Genomic DNA, 24158 nt, shown 5'->3' with positions numbered 1-24158 from the left:
GTTGCTGTGGTAACTAATCAGAAGACTGTAACCTCCGCTGAATGAGTGCTATTTACACTGCACCAGATGGCTGATAAATCACGTAGTGGCATTTGCTGTCCCTTGTATTATTGTCCAATTTTTTCATCTCGAAGTGCTGTGATTTAATTCGCAGCAATTTACACATGGAGTATTCAGACATGACGCACTAATATAGGATATAAAGCTGCTTCAGGTATGCAATCACTTTAACAAATGCCTGTATCACCTGTAGAACACCAGAACTATTTTTGTTTTATGCCTTGATGTTTAAGCTGTTGGAATTTTATGCAGAATACTAAGCCGAGAATCGATGCTAAAATTTTAATATAACTTCTTTAATAAAGATAACAATATAGAAATTGTACTACTTAAAAATATACCACACTTATAGTTCTTTTGTTGCAGAGGGAAATGAGACCTCCTTTCCAGTTCATTGGTCTGTTACAAGCATTTCTGTACAGGGAGCATCATAACAATGATAGTATATATGAAGATAAACAGGATTGTTGTCTAACAAAACAATACTGTTGTCTTTGTATTTTCTGATTCTTGTCATTACTGGTTTATTTTCTCAGGATGACAAATTTCCTTCTTCCACTCATCTTCACTCTTATTATCATGTCAGGTGCTTTAGCCTCATTGTTACAAATGCTCTTCTAAGACATTAAAAAAGCTCCAGGCCCACAGATTATATAAACCAATAATAATAATAAACATGTACTACAGTATCTTTTACTGTTATGAAAATAAACATACTGTCACAGATTATAGTATTACAAACTACGGCAAAGAAAACTATAAAAATGATGAAGATAAAATAACAGACTGATGCTCTTCGCTAAATCCTGCTATTACTCCAGAAAAGGCAACCTTTTTGAAGGGGTAATGGAACAGCTTGGTTGCGTGGTTCAGGGCTGGGTCTGATAGGTTTCAAGACATTGAGGGTCCAGTACTGTGCCCAAAGTCCTTGGAGCATGCTCTTTTCTTCTATCCCTGTGACACTGGCTAAGCCGTTGTGTTCTGTTATGTCATTTTATATAATAGAGAATTACGCTGGTGCATGAGTAAGAGTCTGGCATTTAAGCCTGCCACTGTGCCTACAATGACATCTTATGTACAGCTGCAACCATTTGCATTTACATAGATTAATCTTCAATGGTATAATTGGATAAAGGGGCTGCAGCTAGCATTTCTTTTATCCATCTTTATCATTTCGAATATTCACTGAGCCCAGCAGGTGACATCTTTATTTCACATCAGAATATTGCACCTGCCACCCTCTATCTTTTTTTTGTTATGAATGAAGCCATCTCCAGTGTGGGAGAAGTACTTTCAACTTTTTGCTCCAGTCTCCTAACTACCAAAAAAAAAAAAAGGAAAGAAAGAAAGAAAACACCAAGTACCATTGGTACTTTAGGCTCTTTGGAGCTGTTCTACAACATCAGTTGAATTTATTGATCTATGATATGACCATTGCAGGGTTTTTCAATGTTACACAGGGTGAACTCTTCTGTAATTGAGAAATTCTCACCCCTGACACTCACTTAAGGAGAATCCTTTAAGTTTAGTGGAATGCCCCTGCGGGTATAGGCTCAGAACTCTGACTTAGAAGCAACCGGCTAAATTTGCGCTGTACAATCCCAATTCATCTGATTTTTACGTGCTCTGAATCAGTGTTCCACCAGAGAGCAGAACAGGACTAAGAAGATGGCTTGAAATATTAAAAAAGAATACCAACAAAAGGGATTTCTTGGCCGTACTACTATTTCACAAAAATCTATCATCACTAAGCATCTGGAGGACAAGAAGGTGATCAGGAGTAGTCAGCATGGATTCACCAAGGGGAAATCCTGCTTGACCAATCTGATAGCCTTCTATGACGGAATGACTGGCTGGGTAGATGAGGGCAGAGCAGTGGATGTTGTCTTTCTGGACTTCAGCAAGGCTTTTGACACTGTCTCCCATCACATCCTCCTAGGTAAGCTCAGGAAGTGTGGGCTAGATGAGTGGACGGTGAGGTGGCTTGAGAACTGGCTGGATGGCCGAGCTCAGAGGGTTGTGGTGAATGGCGCAGAGTCAAGTTGGAGGCCTGTGGCTAGTGGTGTCCCCCAGGGGTCAGTCCTGGGTCCAGTCTTGTTCAATATATTCATCAATGACCTGGAGGAAGGGACAGAGTGCACCCTCAGCAAGTTTGCTGATGATACTAAACTGGGGGGAGAGGCTAACACACCAGAAGACTGTGCTGCCATTCAGAGGGACGTGGACAGGCTGGAGAGGTGGGCGGAGAGGAACCTCATGAAGTTCCACAAAGGCAAGTGCAAGGTCCTGCACCTAGGCAGGAATAATCCCATGCCCCAGTACGGGCTGGGGGTTGACCTGTTGGAAAGTAGCTCTGCCGAGAAGGACCTGGGAGTGCTGGTGGACAACAAGTTAAGCATGAGGCAGCAGTGTGCCCTTGTGGCCAAGAAGGCCAATGGTATCCTGGGGTGCATGAGGCAGAGTGTTGCCAGCAGGTCGAGGGAGGTGATCCTGCCCCTCTCCTCAGCCCTGGTGAGGCCTCACCTGGAGTACTGTGTCCAGTTCTGGGCTCCCCAGTACAAGAGAGACATGGCACTCCTGGAGAGAGTCCAGCGGAGGGCTACCAAGATGATTAGAGGGCTGGAGCACCTCTCCTATGAAGAAAGACTGCAAGAGCTGGGCCTGTTCAGCCTGGAGAAGAGAAGATTGAGAGGGGATCTCATCAACGTGTACAAGTATCTGAAGGGGGGGTGTCAAGAGGATGAGGCCAGCCTCTTCTCCATGGTGCCCAGCAACAGGACAAGAGGCAATGGGCAGAAACTGAACCACAGGAAGTTCCATCTGAACCTGAGAAAAAACTTCTTCACTGTGAGGGTGACAGAGCATTGGAACAGGTTGCCCAGAGAGGTGGTGGAGTCTCCTTCGCTGGAGATATTCAAAACCCGTCTGGATGTGATCCTGGGCAATATGCTCTAGGTGACCCTGCTTGAGCAGGGAGGTTGGACTAGATGATCTCCAGAGGTCCCTTCCAACCTAAATGATTCTGTGATTCTGTGATTTCTTTTTTATATAATTTCAACATTTAGACCTTTTTGTTCTGTGCATTAAGCCGATACCTCTCCCTCCAAACACTGGTTGCTGAGAAAACTAGTTCCATAGGTTGCATGCCTATGTGGCTGCTGTCTCTAAACTACAGAGGAAAGTATTTTGGAAATGATGAACCAATTACAATAATTATGTATTTTCTATTTACATAGCAATTTCTATTCAAAGACTTCACAGATGCAGGTGTGAGTAAATGCTCAAGGTTACAAGATTTATTCAAAGCCAAGTGATAAGGTTATGGCAAAACGACATACACCTGAGGTCTCTTGACTCCCAGGACCATGCTCTAACCTCTCATCCTTGCTGCTTTATACAGTTTGAGGCAGCCTGCACAGAGTGTAAGCTTCAAAGATTCCTGTTTAAACAGTCTGTAATCATTCTGTAGACAGTCTAATAATTCTTAGGTAGATTATATGCAGCCATAATCATCTCTAGTGTAATTAGGAGAACAGACTTAGTCATCTAAGTGAGCATAATGTGGGTAACGTAAGTGGTGTTCTATAGGACATCATTTTAAAACCCTTTTAAACTGCACCTGCTCTTTTCATCAGCTATCTTTTTGATTTTAAGAAGCAAGCTGTATATGATGCAGTTCATCCTTGATGTAATTCCCGAATAAGGAGTCTGGGTTGTTATGCTTAACTTGTTATGCTTTACTTGGTATAAACTTCCCAGCTTTTCAAAATTGATTCAAGTTACCTTTCAGTTAGGTATTTTAAGTAGGAGCTATCCAGCCTTTTTTTCCTACTCTTTCTATTGCAAAACATACCGAACTCTGATTCCAAAAGATAGCAAACTGATAGCACAGGAAATCAAAAGTCTCATCCAAAATATATAGTGGAAGATCCTGGGATATCAATGGCTCCATGGTGCTACCGATGAGCCCTGCTTTTGAATCAAAAGCATTGAGCCTGAGCAATGACTTCTGATCTAGTCCTTCTGCAGGTTACCGTCATACCCCCAGCAGGTGCAAAATGTTTCACGTTTGTCCGGTGAGAGTTAGACTGGTAACAGCAAATTAATTTCCCTGTTGGTCACTGAATGAAGTTGCAACTTCTGGTCTGCAATTACATTTGACAGGAGCAGTGTCCAAAGCTTATGTGTGATTCCTGGACCCGCGCGGACCCGTGGATCCTTCTGTTACACACAGGGATGAGAGGAGATTCTTCTGACAGTACATGAGCCCAGGTTTTTTCCTTCTTGCTTTCTCTTTTCACAGAAGGTCCCAAACTAAGCTAGGTCTACCGGTCCACTAAGCACTGTGATATTCGTGTCTCGACTCCTCGCTCGTAGGAGTGAGTGACTTGCAGCGCTGACCGCAATTCAGAGTGACTGTCGCTGCTGCGCTTTTAGCGCGGACTGATCCTGTAGGTGCGTTAGGCCAGCTTGGACCAAGTCTGCAAGCCAAGCTCCTGAGGAGAAATACGTAGGAAAATAAATACCCTGAGGAAGCCAGCTCTGCCCGCAAAGTTGCACGGCAGCAGGGAGCACATGCCGAGGGGGACTTCCAGGCAGTTAGTTCTGCCGGCAACAAGCATAAAACCCTACGACGTGAGCCCAGGGTGGAGGCTACGCCTCTTGGGCTCAGGCCTCCAAGACCTTTTACGGGTTCAAGACACAGCCGCGCAGCCGAGCCCTTCTCTTGGACGCCTGGAGCGGCCATCGCCGTCCCCTCGCGGCCGCGCGGTGCCCCCTCGGCCCGGGCCTGCGAGACGCCCACCCCCCGCCGTGGCGCCATCTTCGTGTCGCCTCCTGCTCGGCGGAGGCGTTGGAGGACGGTGACTGCGCGTTACCGGCCGGCTGCGGGGGCCTCGGGAGACCCCGGCTGTGGGGGAAGGGGCCCAGGCCAGCGCCGCAGCCCCCGGGCCGGGCCGGGCCGGGTCGCAGCATCCTCGGCCGCGGCACCGGCCGGCGCTGGCCGCGCGGAGCGGGGGCGGGGGAGAGAGGGAGGGGGCGCCGCGCCCGCTCCCGCCGCCAGGGGCCGCCGCCGCCGCCAGCCCGAGGGAGCGCAGCGCTGCGCAGCGCCGGGAGCGGGAGGCGCGGTGAGGTGCGGAGCGGAGCGGTGAGGTGAGGCAGGGCAGGGCAGGGCAGGGCAGGGCAGGGCAGGGCAGGGCAGGCTCTCCCCTTCCCCCGCTTGGGCGGCGGCGGCGGCGGCGCGGAGGGGCGGCGGGGCTGCCCGGCATCGCCGCGGCTTCCCCTCCGCCGAGGCGGCCGGGGTCGCGGCCGGCAGCCGGGTTTGCCGGCGCCGCGGTAGCCCCCGGGGCGGTCCCCCCGGCGGAGATAGGCGGCGGCCGCGGCGGGAGGGTCCGCGCACCTACCGCGGCGGCGGTTACCGCACCGCGCAACATGGCCGCCCGGGGGCCCGGCCCGCGCGTCCCCCCCCGCTCCGCGGCAGCCCGGCTCTCCGGGGCCGCCCTGCCCGGCGGGCCGACCTGCTAGCCGCTCTCTCGGCTGCTGTGAGGGCGGAGTGTGGGGTCTTCTCCCCTTCCTCCTCCCCCCCCCCTATTTATTTATTTATTTGGGGAGGGGGGGAGCGTTGAAGGTGCCTTTTCCTATAGTCACCTTGAAATCGGGACGCCGTCGTGTGGGTTTCTGAGCAGGCAGCCACGCTCAGGTGCGCGCGGTGGTATTATTCAGGAGAGCAGGCTGACGAGCAGCCTTACTTCTGTATGGGAGTCTGCAAAGCTGGTATCTTTATCTGCGGTACTCTAATAATACTAGACGCTATGATTTACCTGCCTTTTTTTTTTTTTTTAAAGGATAATAGGATTTTCTCCAGTATTTGTGGTTAGGGAGGGAAAAAAGATCATGTTACGCCAGCTTCTCAAGCAGGAGGCAGCTTTGTCAGGGCCCTGATCTTACGAGTGCGCGTCTGTATAAATCTGTTCTCGTGCAAAATTTCCATAGAAGTAACGGTGAGTACAGCCATCCGTGCCTGTAAGATGTGACCCTTCAGATTTAGTAATCTCGGACAGGTAGTTGTGTCACAGGGGACTTGGCGAATGCTATGACACACACTAACTGCATGTGTTAAGTTCACTCAGACAGCTTCAAAGATGATAAACGTGTGCACTTGAGGAAAACAGAATAACTGACTCCATTAGTTAAATGCTCTTACCATGTAGACTATTGGTATAAAAGGTGATTTAGAACTAGGGACTCAATACACTTCTAATTATGCTGTTTTGTTCAAAACATGCACATGAAACCCTCCAACCAACCAGCTAAACCTCAAAACAAACTCTCAGTCGTATATATTTAGGAACTTGATCTCCATGAACATAGGGCTTCCACTGACTTAAGATGAATCAAGAGTGAATTTGACTTAATCCAGTCATATTGTTGGAATTCTGAACTCTAGTTTAGATCTCAGAACTTGCGCAGACAGTGTGACAAGACAGATGTTATACTGAGGCAGCAGCTGTGGATGGAATACCTCTGTTGATAGGAATAGGTTTTGTGCTCCCAAAAAAGTCTTTCTGATGGCTCAGAGTTTGAGATTTCTGTGGTAGCTTCCTGTTTTGAAAACATTTGTAACTTTTTTTACTGGTAAAATAGGACATGTTGTAGACACCTTTTGATTTGGCTATCCACCCTCTCCCTTAAAAGTAATCAGCGGTGTATGCTTCACACAACTTGTATGTGGGAAAGTGTACTAGTTTACATTAGAAGTTTGCCATAAGAGCTTCTTTATTGAATATGGACCTGAAGATCTGTGAAGCTGGACGCTGTCCCTGGAGTGTATTGGCTTTCTCTTTCTGTGAGCTCAGCAGAACGAGAAGCTGTGCAGAATTGCTATCTATTCCTGCCTCTCTGTAAGGTATTGAAATGGCTGGTTTCTACCACAGGGTATTGCACTAATGGTGACATTTACGAACTTTGTTGCTAGTATTGCAACATCTGCTGTTGTTTTGTTTCTTAAATAAAATAAACTGAGGCTTCCAGCAAGATACTTTGATGTTTCCTCTTTTACCCCTTGCTAAGATGTAGGTGTTATTCATTTGAAATGACTCTCCTGTCAGTGTGCATTAGCCAGTTATGTGTGGAGGTAGACTGTCTCTCCTGTGCAGTGGTCAAGACCCAACTGAACAGGTGAAACTGGGTTGCACTGTCCTTTTACAAAGAGGGAAAGCTACCTTCCTGAACACTCTGCAGCAGTTGACTACTTCTCATTACACAGTTCTGTGCTGTACAAAGATACTCTTTATGTGCTGGCAGCTCCTCACTAGGGTCTCTGCATTAGTGACGAAATCAGAAAACTTGCACGGGAAAACAGATGCTTCTCTATGAAATGGAGAGAGTTACAAATAGCACCTTAGATTGGAGCCTGGAATAACAGCTACAAAAGAAATAGAGTCCTCTATCTGCTTGGAGACTTAATTAAGTACATTGACATCAACTGAGCGAAAAGCCTGTATAAATAATGAATTTCTCCTTTTATGCACAGCCTGTGATGGGAATGAGATTGAAATCTGTTGTCTTCTGGATGACTGAACCTAATTTGTTTTTAAATAGAACTAGTTTTCATTAACATCATTTGGATTGCTTGAGGCAAAAAATAAGATTCTGTTTTCTTTTGAAAGATGTCTACTTTGAAAGGACGGTTGAGGGTGTATTAAACACTTAAAATAGAACTGGTTGGTTAGGAGACTGTAAACTTTCCTAACAGCTGAATTCTTATTCATTTTATAAGACTTTAAATGCTAAAGACTCCTGCTGTGCTCATTTCATGTCCAGTGTCTAATTTTTTAGACAGATTTAAGAAGTCTGGCAGCTGTTGTCAGGAAGGTCTCAGGTTTTTCCACATGCAACAGGAGAAATATTTGCTATTCCTTCCAGACCTATCATGATTTTGTTCAGTAAAATGACTGAAGGGAGCATACTGTGAAGTAAAGCTTTGAAATGCAACTAAGCTTTATGCATGCATAGGGAATTGCTACTTCTTGTAAATTGTAAATAGAAGTAAAGTTACTGGAGAAAATGGCTGTCCCAAATCTCTGATCAGAAATTTGACATTTTGCTAATTTTCCCCAAAATGTTGTAGTTCACCCTGCTCTAATTTCGGAGCAATTTTCAGCAAAGTAGGAAATTAAATAGAAAGGAGAATGAACTTTCTCTGCCCTAACTAAAGGAAAGGGGAATGATTTTTGCCCTCTTCAGTTGTGAGATCTTAAGTTAAATGTAACAGAGCTTTTAAGATTTGATTTTAACAGTTACATTGTCTACCTTTTTAGCTTATTGCCGTGAGAAAGGACTTAGAAGCTGGAAGAAGATTGCTTGCTTTTTCCATTGACTGCCATCCTGGTGAAAGTCAGCTGATCATCTGTCCTTCCTGGAGGCTTTTTTCTTCTTTCCTTCTTTCTTTAAGGGGTGGGGGAGGGAGTTGAACTTGGCTTGCTGAGTTTCAGCATCTGGTGACTCAGCTTGGCCTCATCTCAGGCATGGCTAGAGGGACAGGCAGTCAAAGCTGAGTTGCATTTCTGTAGGATGTGGCACCTCCATCAAGTGATCAGTAGATATCGCTCGCCATGGGAGGTGGGGAAAGAGTCAAAGTTTGACTAAGATCTCTTAATGAGATGTCCAGACTGTAGGAACACACAGGTCTGGCACAGTTTTGTGCTTTATCCTCAGGAATGCCTTCTGTTTCTCTAATTTCTTAATAAATGCAACCTTCCTCCCTCCTGGTAAATCATGCTTTAAAACCGTCCAAGTTTTCAATTAAAAAAATAACCTTCCATTGTCTCCTAAGATGAGAACAATAATATTATTGTGCCTTTCAGATTGTCGTCTTTGTTCTGTGACTGCAGCTGAATGAATTTTACCTTTCATTTCTGTTTTTGGAAACATTGCTTTGCTTTGCTGCAGGATGCAGTGATCACATGTCTCTGCAATTTGTGTATAAGACACTAGGCTTGATTTGTAAATGGAAATAAGCTCCTATCTCAGGCACGTGAAATAATTTAATCTGAAGGTTAAAGTATATGTTCAAAACAACAGCTAGACCCTAAACCAAGTTTTTATGATTGATCTGACCTTTCTCCTGCCGCCCCATAAAAACATGAAAGAGTTGAGAGGATATGTTCTGTCACCTATTCAGTATGTTCTTCCTTTCCTGATGAGACAACCTTAATAAGCTAAATCCAAATCTGAGGACCCTTGCTCAGATGCTGCTTCTAACTTTTTCACGGTAAATGTTTCTTGCAGGTGAGATCGCTTGTCCTTTCTGGTAGCAGTAAAACCAGATCTGTTAAAATCTTAAAACATTCCTGAAATAATTTGGAAACATTAGAACAGCTGGGTTTCTATGTTGTAAAAGTCCAAAATATAGTGAGGAAAAGCCATACTTTCATAAACAAAAGCAGATTGTATGTCTTCGTAAAAACTTTAATGTACTCTTTGGAGTTTAGGAACATTGCAAAAGGAATTTGAACTGCAAAAATTAAAGAAAAACCTGTCATCACCAGAATGCAGTCGGAGCTTATCAGCCAGGAGTTCAGCAGTCTCTCTGTACCTCAGGTCTCTACAGCACCTTTTCCAGACCAGCTTTAATTTGAAAGAAGTATAGAAGTGAGGGTGGAAAAGTTAGGCTATCTGGTCAGTAAAACTATTATTCTCAGGAAACTGCCGTGGAAGGCTGACATGAAATCAGTGTTAAAGCTCCCACTCTTGTTCATGTGGACACCTACATTGGCTTGGAAACATAATGTTAATTATCACCGGGGTAACAGCTGTGGAGTATCTAGGACAATCAGGAGTGTGTTTGAAAAACTGTGGGGGAGGTTTAGACTTCACCCTGTGACAATGCTTTGGTTATGTCTGTGCTTTGCTCATAAATTAGCCATTGTGTTTGGGTTACAATCTAAATCTACCTTTAGACTGTATAGGTTGTTTCTAAGGAGTGTTTTTACCTGTCCAGGGTACCCTGGAAGGGAAGAGGAAAGTATTTGTTCATTTCTGGAGGAGAATCTCTGATGCAATGATAAAATCTATGAAATGATCTTAGTAGTAGGCATCTGTGTTGAATGCTATTTTAATAAGCAGTAATCCCCCCCACCTTTTCCTTTTGTAAGCATATTTGTCACAAGCTACCCTGAACAGAGGAAAAATTGTCAGCTATGGCAGTGTAGATAAGACAAGCTACAGTGGTGCTTTAGGCCTGAAACGGTTTACGTTTTTTTTTAAGTATGTTGTCATTATAAACACTTAATGTTTGTGTTACCCTGCAGGCATTCTAAAGAGTATTCATATTAGCCTGCATAAACAAATAAACTGCAATCAATTAACTTTGGGTAAGAACAGCAATGGAGGCAAACCGCAGAGGAAATAAAGTGCAATTAGTTTCAGTTTCTCTCTGATTTGAGTAGATAAACTGGCAGATACAGCACACTCATGGCAAAAGGTATCTTTGTTCTATTTCCCGTTACACCGTTATCCTCCCTCAGGGATCCCTCAAACATGTTTTCTCTTTTCTTTGTATAAATTTTAAACTGCATGGGAGCTATGAGACTATATTTAAAAATCTCCTGTGTCTCTGCACTTGCCTGAGTCAGCAGAACATCTATATCTAGGTCATGAGTTCCTGAACAGCTCCAGTGAAGAATATCCTCTTTCTATCCAGTGGGACAGTCATCTTGGCTTTTCTCCTCTTCTTTATGCCTTCACAGTGCTGAAGTAAAAAAAATCTGAAAATCACTATAATTCCTGTTATTAAACCCAGATAAGCCTACTCTGAGTTAGCCTGTTTTTCACTATCATTGCACAGTCAACTGAAAAATGAAGTGAATGTGTTATTTTTTAGCTATAACAAATAGTGGTAGACTGAATAATTCTCTAATACGTACAGTTACTAATTCAGCAAACACTTTTTTTTTTTTTTATTCTCTTCCTTTCCTTTTTAGGATGGCTGCAGCTCCCCCAAGTTATTGTTTCGTAGCTTTTCCCCCGCGTTCTAAAGATGGGCTGGTGGTGGTTGGAAAAAACTCTGCACGGCCTAGGGATGAAGTACAGGAGGTGGTCTACTTTGCTGCTGCAGCTCATGATCCGGGAAGTAAAGTTGAGGTAAGGGTTAATTGTTACATTCAAACTGTGACAAGTGACTATCATTGCAAAAAATGAAGGCTGTCTTGTTTTCTTGTCAGATTGTGGCATTCCTTATTCCCTTGGCTCAAAATGCTCTTGAATTGGAAGGAGGCAAGATTTTTGAAAGATCTCAAAGCGTGTGATCTGTACTTTCTCCAGCAGGCAGGCTGAACTGCTCAGATCTCAGATACTTGCACAGTGTAGGTCAGAGACTGCCTTTTCCTTTTAAGAGAAAAATCTGCTGGTTAGCTGGAAGTAGAAGCAACTTTTTTTGAAGTTGATCATTCGTGGTATTAATTGTTCTCATTCATGGCTGTTCTTTGACAGTTGTAATAGAGCCTGACTATGCTAGGCCTGTTGCAAACCAGCTTGCAGGCTCTTTAGGGCAGAGATTTATGACTATCTAATAAAGAAATGGGAGAGGAGGAAAACAGGACGATGAGATTTGTAAGCCAAATATAATTCTTTTATAGTTGGCCGTGTCAGCACGGCCTCTAGCTGAGGCACCTGTATCATGCTGATTTTTGAGAGCTTTGGCTTCTCTCTGAATCCAAGCTGGATGTGGAGTCCTGAAGTAGGATGCTGATGCCACGGATGCAAGTTCGAAGAGACCCTGCTGGAAGTCATGTTAATTATAGTCTGTTACTGCAGCTGCATTTTAATGACAGGAGAAATGAAAGGATAAACAGAAGTGGAGGGGTGAACAAAGAGGATAAGTCAGATGAGAAGACAGGAAGAGAGGCAAGTGTATAGTGAAAGCGGAATGAGAGGGCTAAGGCTGTGGAAGGAAAGAAGAGGGTTGGTGGGAGTAGCTATTTGAGCAGAGGACTTGGAGCCCAGCAAGCACAGTTAGGTTTTAGAGAGATTTTTGAGGCCACAGGTTCTTGCTCTAACTGGCAACAGGAAAACCAGGAATTTGAGATTCCCTGCATTTAGCCACCTCCCCTCCCTGTGGCTGTGCAGGAGGCTGAAGACACTAGCTGGTCCACACCAGACTGGTATCACTCCTCCATAGAGATCATTTATGGAAGAGATCCTAAGGCAGTTTTCCCCTGTCCCCCAAGTGGGACTGCTTTTGAATTTCAGAGGACTTAGTGCTGTTCCTCTTTTAACAGCTAACGTTCTCCCAATTCAAATCGCTACTGACACGTGGTACAAATTGTGCATTATTAAATGATTTAATCTTGGATATAAAGAAATCCCTTCCCCTTGTCCAAAAGCACTAACTGCTGTTAACTGCAGTGCTGCGTCGGTAGCGCTGCAGTAGACCTTGTGCTTGTATGCAGAGCACAGCTGTGACAACGAGGAGACAAGAAAACTTAAGAACAGTTTTTTAAAGCTTCTCTTCACAGAACTGAAAATGAAAAAAAAATACTGCTAGTATGGATGAAGAATTTCTAATAGCTGTTCTGGAGTCTTTTTAGCCTCAAAGAATGCCTTGTAAGAGCTTAATGTTAGAGTACTTGATTTTTTTGATCTCTTTGCCCTATTCTTAGATAAGATTATCATAATCTGATGTAGGGTGTAACTGAGCCGTATACAGTGTGTTGTGGACCCCTCTCTCACCTCAGGGTTAACCAATTTAAAGTCTAAAACAGAATTCAGCCATAAATTGGACTCTCTTTCCAGGTCTTTCAGAAATGGGGACTACAATCCCTTTGCTAGCAGACTGCGTTCTGTAGAGATTATTCTGCTAATCAATATTTACAAGCCTTCTCCTCAAATGCTGGGTTTTTTTGTTTTTTTTTTTTTAGTGGAGGTAAGGTTTGTTGCAGTGTGGTGAAGATCCATTATTAGGCAGAGCACTGGAGTGGGCTAATATCTTAATTTTTCTTTTTCTTTTCTTAAAGTAAGTGGGTACTTTGCCCTCTGCCCAGTATATTGACTGCATAACTCTGCATTAGCTAGCTTGAAGTTTTGCATGGACAGTGGTGTAAAAAAAACATACGGCTTCAGGTATTCACCTAAACTCTTCCTGTTTCCTCCTAGCATAGCATAAAAACGTCTCCAGTTGCTCTGGGATTATTGCAAGCAGTCGCTTTTCTCTGCATCTTCCTCACTGTTTTCCTTCAGCACTAAGTTCTGTTAGAATAAGTCGGTTAAAACAAGCTATTGATTTTGATTTATTGGATCTAAAGGCTGTCTGGTAGCCTTGCACAGCCCTGTAGCTGTTCTCAGTCAGAGAGAACTAAGCATAGATTTACTTGACAGCTTTCCTTTAAAGTTCAAGCTGTTTTCCACCTTAATGTTTATAGAGTTCAGTCACACAAACATTTCTAGCAAACATCAATGTTGGAGAGAGGGGATTTTCTTTAGAACTAACCCTTGCTTTTTTCTTTTCTTTTTAAAGTGGTCACTTCAAGGTCTTTCAAAAAGCATCACAGTAATCCCCTTTACTGTAGGAACTGTGAATAATCCAACATATCAGGACAAATTCTAGAACTGAATTTTTAGGCTGCTAGATTTTCTTGTAAACTTTGCTGTTTTACAAGCTTAAGGATACTAATTAGTGAGAATAGCTTCTATATTGCAATTTAAGGCATACTAACTCAGCATGACAGGAGAACTGAAATAAAATGTCAATTTTTTTTGTTAATTAGCTGAACTGTTTCTCCTATTATGGGAACCCGTCTAGCATACTGCTCTGTCTTAGGACAAAGACATACCTAGCTACCTATGTGCAGAGCTTGTGCACAGCTCATTAATTCCTTGTGTACTGTTAATGGTACCCCTAAAAGTTAAGCAAACCCCTTTCAAACAAACTTAGTGAGCTGTCAGAGCTCATTAGCTGATACGGAGAGTGGAGAGGAATGTCAAAGCTTCTAGATGTAGCCTTTAGCGTGTTCAGAAATATTACTTTGTTCTATAAAATCTATGAAAATTGCCAATGATTTTTTTTTTTGCCACAGCTTTCCTTTTCCTTGCATTTTATAAAAATGAAAAAAATAGGTCTAAGAAAATTAAATGTGTGACATTTTACAAACCCAGAAATGTAATTGACCAGTTTCATGCTACTGTGCTTCCAAGTTAATAAACTTTTGTTTCTCCGACTAGACTTTCTGTGCCCCTCATCCATCCTGTCCTTTTTAACAAATGAACAGCTTTTCTCTCCATTCCATAATGTGGCTTTGTATTGACTTCTTTCTATAATACGTGATCCTTTACTTTCACTGGGTAATGATTGTGAGCTTATTTTTCATTATAATCTGTTCTTTGCAGGTAATGTAATCCAATGTGTATTGATTTGGATTTACTTCTCCATGACTCTGTCTCTCTCATTCTGAAGTCCCATTGAGTGGTGGTTTTGAACACGCTTATAACACGGATTGTTTTATAAGACTCCCTCAGAAAGTCTATATCCTGTTCATATTCTGTGCTGCTTGCGTTTGAAAATGTGATAATGCACAATGTAACCAGAAATGCTGGAGTAGTTTAGCCAGCTTATTGCCTTAAAGGAATCTGGCAGGCTATGCAAAATAGCTACCAGCCAGTTTGTGGTAGGGCATGGAACAAGGAAAGAGGAGCATTTGGTGAATACTGCAAGTCATTTGAAGCTTGATCGTTGTGGCACGATCTACTAGACGGTAACCCTGCAGCTGACTCTGCAGCTAACTCATCAACATAATTCCTTCGCTTTGTGTCAGCATGTTCCCAAGACCCTGAACAATAGGGCTTTTCATTAAGATCATTCTCTGTATGCGTCTGTGACAACTTTCTCAAAAGTTCTTGTTTTGCGTGGTAATTTTGCAGTGGCAGATGCTGATCGGCATTCTTGCTTGAAGTAGTGGTCGTTCTTGTAAACACGTGCACAGGTGAAATATTGCTCCCTTAAGCGTAAATAGGTTGCTCTTCTGAATTCCTCTACTAAAAGTGAATGTATGTGGGTTTTTCCCCCAGTTATGGATTTTAAGTGTTTTCTCATATTCGTAAAGAATTCATGCTGTTTGAAAACTTTGGATGTTAAGATGCTGACCTGTGTCTTGTTGTTAAGGTACGCTTTACTGACTAGATTTCTCTTGTTATCTGGTAACCTGCTGCTGAATTGTCTTTGCTCAGTTTTCCGATTTGTTTTTCTCTTTAGATCAAACTCTCTTGCTTCTAATCGGACCCTTTTATCCGTGCTTGCTTGCTGTAAAAGTTCTTTATCTTGATAGCACACAGCTTCTTATGGGGGAATAGAGTTGGGAAAGAAGAAAGGATGGCCTACAACAAAGCTCGCAGTACTGTTCTATCAAACTGTGGAATATGCAAAGATTTTTCTAATATCTTGATATTAAACACTCTTCCAGGCTTGAAGCCTGCCCTGTGTCAGGGAGGAGAGAGTTTGTGTCCTCTAAAGCTTCGTGGGAGTTATGCCTTAAAGATTTTTTCTTGTTTTGTCTATTTTTAATAATTCTTTTTTGAAAAGGATACCATCCTTTCTTCTTTTTCTGTGAATTTTCAGAGGAACAGTAAAATTTTTGCTGTGCATTGCTCTGAGCGCTGCAGACATGCAAACTCACTTGAGGCTAACTCAAGGATCTCTGTTGTTGCAACAGTGATACAATGCTTGGAAAGTAGACTTCGGCTTTGTTTAAGTTGGCTTCACCTTACCTGGAGATGTCTTAATTCTGGTATTTGTAACATAATCGCCAGGCTTCATAACAGTGCTACAGTTTAGTTCTGATACACTTTGATTCCCTCCTATGCCAGCTGTTTGAGTTATCTGGATTATATCTGCGATTAAGATGTTCAGAATCTGACAATGAAAGTCAAGCAGCAGCTGAAAATGTACTGAGAACTTGCTCTTTGGTAGGCCTCCAAATTAGATTGGCAGCATTGCACTTCAACAGTCGTGTTATCGCAGCCCTGAACGTGGCCCTGGGCACCCCTGTGTGACCAGCCAAGTGCTGTGCAGGACACCTCCCGGGTAGGGTCTGGATGACTGGCACGCTTGAAACATTGCAACTTCTGGGCCTGTGATGAAGCTTTTAATTTTTCCCATGTAGGTGCAAAAGGCTGTAGTCTGAAGGCTTACATTTGAGAGAGAGTTTAGAAATTTATGTTTTTTGCCTCTCAGGTGAGACCCAGTAACTGGCTGCATGAGCAGCCCATCTCATGACACAGCCAGTCACCTTGTTTCAGCTAAGCTTTAGCCTTTGCGCAAGTTTAAAGGAGAGGCAGCGTGCAGACAGAGAGCAACTAATAAAAGAGAAAGTGGATGCTGCCTTCAGCAGAGTCTATTACTTGGCTAATGTGAACTTTTTTTTCTCTTCTGCTCCATTGTAGGCCACTGGCCTTTAAACTAATCTGTTTGATTAGTTAGTTTGATTTGTAACATAGTGCACAAGCCGGCGCCGCAGTTCAGAGGTAGAAACCATAGTCTCTTGGCAGTTTTTGACTCCTCAAAACCTGTTGTTTTTTTTTCCTGTATGAGCGCTGCTGCTTTGCTCCCTTCTGTTACCAAATCAGAACTGTTTAGCTTGAACTACAGATATGTACCTAATCTCTTTAACTTTTTTTTCTAATTTTTTTTTTTTAACTGGGACAGAGTGAAAGAGGAGGGAGCGTGCTGGAATTGTGGATTTTTTTTTGTTTTTAAACACTATTGTGCCTCACCCAGGCTGTTTGCTTGTGGCAGAACATACGTGGGAGGATGAATTTCAAAGTGGCCAAGCAATCAGTCCTAGGAAATTTGTGAATGCCAAGGATATCTTTGTGATGGGCTTTTTGTGGCTTCTTTGAAATCTGATTCTTACCAGTTTGAAAAAATAATGTTAATAAGCTTCATCCCTATTTCAGTTTTAATTCTTGTCTCGGGAGACTGATAGATTTGTAACTTGCATGCACAAGAGACAAATTCTTGATTACTAAATCTGTTCTGACATACAGTATCTCCAGAGAGCGCTCTCTGCCTTGGGTGCCTTGCTGCATTCACTGGTGTTTGGTTTGTATAAAGGCCTATATTGCATGTTGTTGAGTTCATTTCCGTAGCTTGGCTCACATGCCTGAGGGCCCTTGATAGCTTGGTAGAGTAAGCCAGAGTGTGTCATTCTACACATTTGACAGGTGAACAGTTCAGCTTTTTCTAGTCTCTCAAATTCTTTTCTAGAATAAAATCTGTTTATCGTCCTTAGTCACCAAGTTGCAAAATAACACTTGCAGAGATCAGAGGCCTAGAGATTAAATTTTCACAGTTATGGTTGCGATGACTAGAAACTGGTAGGAACAATATGCAATACTGTTCCAGTACTCTTGTTGCTTACAGAAGTTTGTGTCAAGTGTACTAGGGTCTTCATAAACAAGGAAAAACCATATCCTTCATATAAGGAGGTAAGAGGTACTTTGCTGTGGTAGAAGTTGTTTTTGTTCTGTATTTGTAGACTTCCACTACAGCTACAGCAGTAGTTGCTATACCTGGCAGCCATGTGAGGGTAGAGGTACTAGTCTGGAGTGTGTCTTTGAAGGCTAGCAAGGTGAGTAAAACCTCTCTGGAGAGAGGTATGGTCACCGTTCTGCTTTGACTATGCACCTACTAGAACTAGAGCTAGTTATTTTAGATGTACGCAGGCTTGATTTATCCTGATATACAACAGTTTCCTCTCTGCTTTCGATCAGAGCGTTTGTGCACAACAGTATAATAGGGACCATCATCTCCTCAGGATGCTTAATGGGGTGTTGTAAAGTCCATGTGCCTTCCATTGCATACTTGTAGTGCTGCTCAGTGCATAAGCAGCAGCGGTAGGGACATCAGCTTGCCCCATCTTTTGCCTTGCGTGTTGCTGCTTGCATACCTCTTCTTCAGCAACTGGTTATTTCCCACTCCTTTGTGCTCTATTGGGTTGTTTTGTGTAAATAAGCAGCAAAAGAAGTATCTGTAAATTGCCCTCTCACAGGGTCATCCAAAGGAGATGTCCTTGAAGGGCTTTCTGAAACAACTATATTTTAGCTTTCCAATCCTTCACTTCAAGTGTGGGAGTGTCCAAGCAGCCCATATCATCCATGGAACTACCTGTCCAGCCAGCTGCAGCCAGCTATCAGTCTCAGTGTCTTGAGGACTATGGAGGTAGCCTGCTGCAAGGCTGCCTCATCCTATTTTGTCATCCCTCTCTTGGACAAAAGGGTTGAAAGCGGCCATGATGCAACTTCTTTAATTGCAACTTCTCTGATTACTGCAGCAGTGTAGAAATTTTGTCTGTTTTCAAACAGATGGTGTGATATGGCAGTGCTTGAGGTAGTTAAGCAAAGAGTTAGTGCTGAAATAGAGCATGGATCTGATGAGGGGGTATCTCTTCTTTTAATCTATAGTCTTATGGCCCTTTTTTAAAGATCGCTTCTTTCTAAAGCATTCCCTGACTATTGCCTTTGTTATACAGGGCTGAAGCCTGTGATTTCACTGATATTTCATAATGACCTGGCTGGCAGTGCTAGGAATCAAGTTCCTGCAGCCTGAATACAGTAGAGGCTGCACAATAGTTGCTTTTCGTTAATGAAAGAAGAAATCTCTTGTGTTATGTCTGTCTTCTCTGTTTTTGGAATACCTCCAACATAGATGCGTGCCCTAGCTAGAGGGGAAGGTACATTTGTGCTTTGTGCTATATTTAGAACTGCCTTGATGAGATTCTTTTCTTGATACCATAAGTGAAAAAAATGTCATTAATTTTCAGCCTACTCAATTCTCTTTTAAAAAAAGAAGTGGGGTGCATCTCTTACATGCGAAATCTCTTCTCTTCACTCTTTTTATTTCCTGATCTGAATTTACTGTCACAGGGCATGATGCCAGTTATGCCACTTTCAGGACTGGGATTCTAGGAAATCAATGGAGTTTGACGCTTCACTCACTAACAGCCATTGCCACCAAACGTATCAGTAGCGTATTCTTGCATTTTTAACGTTTATACTGTAATGAAAATGTTGTTAGGAAGCCCTGATGCGGAGGGCTTGAGGAATTTTAAGGACGGGGTTGGCAGCAGGCAGGATCACAGCAGTACCTGATGTCTATTTGGTTTGTCATTGCCTAGGTTGGCAAAACTCTCACTAGAACAGGCTGTTATGCCACTGTGCTGGAGAGATTTGCCATATTGGTGGGGTGCAGGAGGAGAGACAAGGAGGTTGTGGTTTGTGCTTATTTTTGGACTCATGCCTTCATCTGAACTCCCATTTCTGGCAATTTGGTGACCAGCGGGTTTTTAGGTGGAGAGCGTTGTCTTTCCCTCACTATTTCCTTCCCTGTCTGAGCTATTAAGCATGTATTCTGATATCTGAGGGAGAGATGTGGTGATTTGCAGCGCAGCAAAGGTTTGCAGCGCTGCAGATCTGGTGACCAGCTTTAATATCAACTCGCCTTTAGCGCCGATGCGTCTCAAATCCAGGTAGGTAGCCGTATTTCTGTATTCCCTGCCTCTCATTCCTAGCAGTAAGACATTCCTACGTCTGGAAAATTGTTTTCTGTCTTTGTTTTAAGGCAAGGGGTTTGGAGTTATGAAGGGTGGGGATTGTTAAGTTTAAAATAAACACTATTGTTAGTTTGCATCTAGATCCTAGTTTATCGAAAAACCCTTTCCTATTACTAACAAATACAAACTAGATACCTGCCTTAAGGTACCATTTAGATTGACTGCCTACTTTCCTGCTTACTGGAATAAATAATTTTAATGGGAAAGTAAGACATCTTCAGGGATTTTTCATTATTTTCAAGAACCAAAGAAAAGGACAGATGAGCAAATACCAAGTTTATGATAATTTTGCCATGCCGTGTCACTCACTGGCAGATTGGAATAGTTTTCTGTTGTTTCATTCTTCTAAGACAACTTACATAGATAAGGCATGAATGTTGTCTATGCACGTGGGTTAATGTATGGAAGCTAAAAACCATAATATGAAAAGATGGCCCATGTGTGCTTATTGTAGAGTTGGGGAACATGCAGAGGCAGTACGGAAGGTGACAGCTGTATTCCATCGGTTTGCTACTTCACTGGCTCCCCACTGTGCCCAGCCAGTTGTCTCTGTTACAGACAGAAATGTGTTCATAAATGAAGAGGTGCATAAGGAGGCCTCAGGATGTTTTCTGGTCTCCGATTACGCAGTTATAAAGCAAAGGCACTTCTTGCAGGATGCTCTGGAACCTTTGAGCAGACGATTTCTTATTTCACTGTCCTTGATTGCTACTGTTGACAATATCATCTTTATAGGAAATATTGGCCCTGGTAATGCTTGGTTTGGTGGCAAGGATAGCTCGGATATGATGTATTTATGTATTTGCAGAGGAAAAGCTTTCAGCTTTTATTTTATTTTTTAGTCTGGCTATTTCATCATTTTTCCTTCCAGAAAATCAGAGCTCCAGTGTAGTAACTAAAACAAGCGTAAGCTGTTAAAACAGGGCTATTGATTTGCAGAATGTCATGCAAGTGCGGTTTACGGAGTACTGAAGTCTCCTCTGTGTCACCTTTAGATATTTGCTGTCCGTGACAGTGCTGAGAAGGTATATGCTCTGTGTAGCGCTGCAGGATGGCTCCTGCTTGCTGACCACGTGTGAGGTGCAGGGGCTAGTGTCTCCCTGGCTGCACGTGCCTGTCATGTCTTCACGTGGCGTACGGGAATGGGCTTGGCCCAGCCCCTTCCCTGCTACTCTAGCTATGTGTCCTCCTTTCTACATTGAAGAAATGTAACTAATCTGTGTTCATTCACACATGCACGTTAAGTGCTGTTCCAAACAGCAGTGACATATAGATCTGAAAGATTTGCACAGGCTGTCAAAAATAAGATTTGTTTCCTGGTAGCTTGAATGGAGAATGGGAAGTTTTGATGTCAGATGACTGCTCTGGCATGGCTTGGTTTGAAAATGAAACACAGGGCTTACTGTATGTGATGATTTTATATTAGGTGGCTCTTGGTTCCTGGCTAGTGCGGAGTGTTTCTGCACCTCAGTAGATGGGAACTCTTATCTCCACAAAATCATAGTGTATTGCTATATAGGCAATTTAGTTTATAGCTTGGTCAAATATTAGAGATTTTCTCCAGCAGATACAGCAGATAATTTCCTGCTGAGCTTAAGCCAAAAATCAAAGTTAAGTTCGTAGTAAAAACCAAAAGGGAGCATGTCTCTAACCTGTTTTTAATTCATTAGAACAGAATAGTTGTCCTCACTTTAACTGAGGCGTCCTCTGTGAGAAATCTATCCCTTTATGTTCATATATAATTTGCCTAGCTTTATAGATTGCCAGCAGTTTGGCCTGTTCACATGCAATTCCTTATGAAGGTGGCAGACTCATTGCTTTGTGTCCTTGCATGTCCTATACATGTTAGTTGCATTCTAGACTAACTATTACTATAAAATTGTTGCAAGACTGGAGACTTAAGATGATTGTGCTGTGTAATCCTTAGAGTGGAAACACTGGTTAAAAAAAAATGTAAAGTTTCTTGCTGCTGATAATCTTGGACTGATTCCTTTGGCTTTAGCGTTTAATATAGACAGAGCATTTATTCCTGTGGCAAGCAGCTTTCAGTCCGCAGTCCGTTCTTCTCATCTTGTTGCATTTTGATAGGTCTGACCAAACAAATATTCCTCCAGAAAAATGTTGCAGATGGCTTCCTGCATAGAAGATGTTGCACCAGGAATGCTAGCCACTAAGAGAGGTCTCATAAATACTACTGTCAGTTTTGGTTGCCTCAAATGAAAATTCTGTGGAGTTCAGGCCTTGAAGAACTCAGTATGGCTTCAGGATTAAAATGTTAAGCATGCTTCTTTGGCTTGTACAGACAAATGACCTAGCAATGGATCAAGTACTCCTTCGTGCTGTCTGGGAAAACAGTGCTTATTTTTAACTCCTAGAGCAAGAGAAAAGAAAATATGTGAAGATAATGAATGGATTCTTTCTTCCTTGCCTTTTCAATGACTTCTGTGCAGCCTTCCTCTGTATTTTTGTCTTCTCAGAATGTATCTGTAGACCCCTGACTACAGTAGGTCATTTAAAATAGCAAAAACATCAGTTTTAAGCAAAAACAATACCAGTGTTTTTCTTCCTGTGAGTGTTTATCAAGGCGTTCCACTGAACCTTTTCCAGTCCTGATTTTTTTTTTTTCCCTACCAACAGCAGGTCTGGTCAGCTGCAGGGGAGGCAGCAGGGGAGAGGGGGAGGCCTTGTAATGTACTTTATCCAGTTATTGTTGTCACACTGTGTATTTAATAAAGTAACCAAGATTGTACCTGGATGAGATGGTAGACTTGTTCAGTGTTGTTACCGTGTACAAAACGACCTATTGGAAACAGTACAGTCTAGCTACTGCTACTTTCTACTATCTCTAGCACTTGGTTTCTGCATGATTCTTTGAAGCCTGTGACCGTCAAAATAGACATGTTCTCCCTGGCTTTCTGCAATATAAAGACGTAAAGGTCAGAACGTAACAGTTAAATATTGTTTAAAAAAATTCCCTGCTATATTATACTGAAGCTCATACTTGAGAAAAGTGTATTTCTGCTGTGTGTCCTGTCTATACATTAAGTCTTGCATTACTTTAGTCACAGCATTAAATGAGGTGCTTGCAATTCATTTGCTTTTTCTTTTCCTGCTCTCCCTTCCCCAATGCAGTGTACATATATTGAGATTGAGCAGGTGCCGAAGACTCATGCTGTTGTGCTGAGCAGGCCTTCCTGGCTTTGGGGCGCAGAAATGGGAGCTAACGAACATGGAGTTTGTGTAGCTAATGAAGCCGTTGTGACCAGAGAACCAGCTTCCGAATCTGAAGCCTTGCTCGGAATGGATCTTGTCAGGTTGGTGGCTTGCTGAGTTGTGACCAGCCTTTAGTGTTTAAAGGCTTAGATGATGATGATGATACTGGGTAACAGCTTTGCGGTGCTGGCATTAAGAGGTTTTCAAACAATATAAGCAGGACTTGAGGCATAGTTGAGTTAACATTTTAAAGCACTTGGAATTTGAAGTTGGCTACCGGGTACTTGCTGCTTCAGTCTAATGTGATTTCACTAAACGTACCCCACCTACCTAACCTACAGTCTAGCAGTGACTATTTTGACAGATAAGAGAAATGATGATGTAACGCATTGCTAGTAAGGAACTGCTAACTAATTTGTAGCACCAGATCACTAGCGTGCCCTTCCTTCTCCCCCACTTTAAAAGAGACTGCTGCAACCTTAAAAAGCTCATCCCCTGGGCCTTTTTCCAAGTGTAGGCATAAACAAACTCCTGTCTCCTCACTTCAGCCCATACATTCCAATGCAAACCATTGCCCTTATTTAACTGCTGGCAAACAAACTCCTGGAAGCCTGCTCAGTGGAGGCTGGCTGCCTGGAAGGCTTGCGCTGCATTGTAAGTCTTAGCCTGCATGCTGAGCTTGCAGTGAAGAGAATTTAAAGAAGGGAGTGGGGGAAGAAAGATGAAAGTGAAAGAACAGGAGAACACGGTGTAAACTTATCACAAAGGGAGCAAATGAACTCGCTTTATTTTAAAAGGATAACAGGATAGTGCTTATTTAACCGAATCAATTTCAGACCAGGTGAGCCTGCTGAAATTTGCAGTATGGTACTTAATGAGCAGGCTGAACCAATTTCAGAAGCGTTCTCATTTTTCTTAAGACCTAGTGGAAGATGAGGGATGACTGGAAAAGGTTAAATATGGTGGCTGTACTTGAAAGATGAAAAAAGAGCTTGGGTTATAGACCAGCTTAACCTCAGTTCCTGGGGGAAAGAAAGAAACAAAAAATCAGCTTAAATGTCAAGGAGCTAACATACTTGCAGTGCTCACTGTTAGTCAAGAAAAATCCTGTGGAATCATTCCGTTTTTCTCCTGTAACGAGATAACAAATTTTGTGGATAGAGGATAGGAAGTAGATATCTTGACTTGTAAGAGGCCATTAGAACCTTAGAAGGCATTCTCATAAGCAAGATGGAAAGCACGGGTAGATGAAATTGCTGTTAGGTGTATAGCAGCCTGAAATTGTAA

At 42.8% G+C, this 24158-nt stretch overlaps 1 protein-coding gene across 4 annotated transcripts in view; it reads left to right on the top strand.

Moving 5' to 3' along the window:
- Nucleotides 1-4620: 4620 nt before the first annotated feature.
- The window catches only part of SCRN1 (secernin 1), a 39853-nt gene continuing 20315 nt past the window's right edge, over nt 4621-24158 (top strand). The window contains exons 1-3 of one of the 4 annotated variants that reach the window (XM_068935254.1): nt 4621-4922; nt 11043-11202; nt 22791-22972. In XM_068935254.1, the coding sequence (XP_068791355.1) occupies nt 4636-4922; nt 11043-11202; nt 22791-22972 (629 nt within the window). In that variant the 5' untranslated portion in view covers nt 4621-4635. Of the gene's footprint in view, nt 4923-5111; nt 5212-11042; nt 11203-22790; nt 22973-24158 lie in introns of those variants that run through there. The other 3 variants (XM_068935255.1, XM_068935257.1, XM_068935256.1) reach the window with 3 other exon arrangements.

Source organism: Struthio camelus, chromosome 2, assembly GCF_040807025.1.
Source record: "Struthio camelus isolate bStrCam1 chromosome 2, bStrCam1.hap1, whole genome shotgun sequence".
Classification (NCBI taxonomy): Eukaryota; Metazoa; Chordata; class Aves; order Struthioniformes; family Struthionidae; genus Struthio; species Struthio camelus.
The sequence above is the reverse complement of the archived record's forward strand: the minus strand, read 5'-3'. Positions and strand labels throughout refer to the sequence as shown.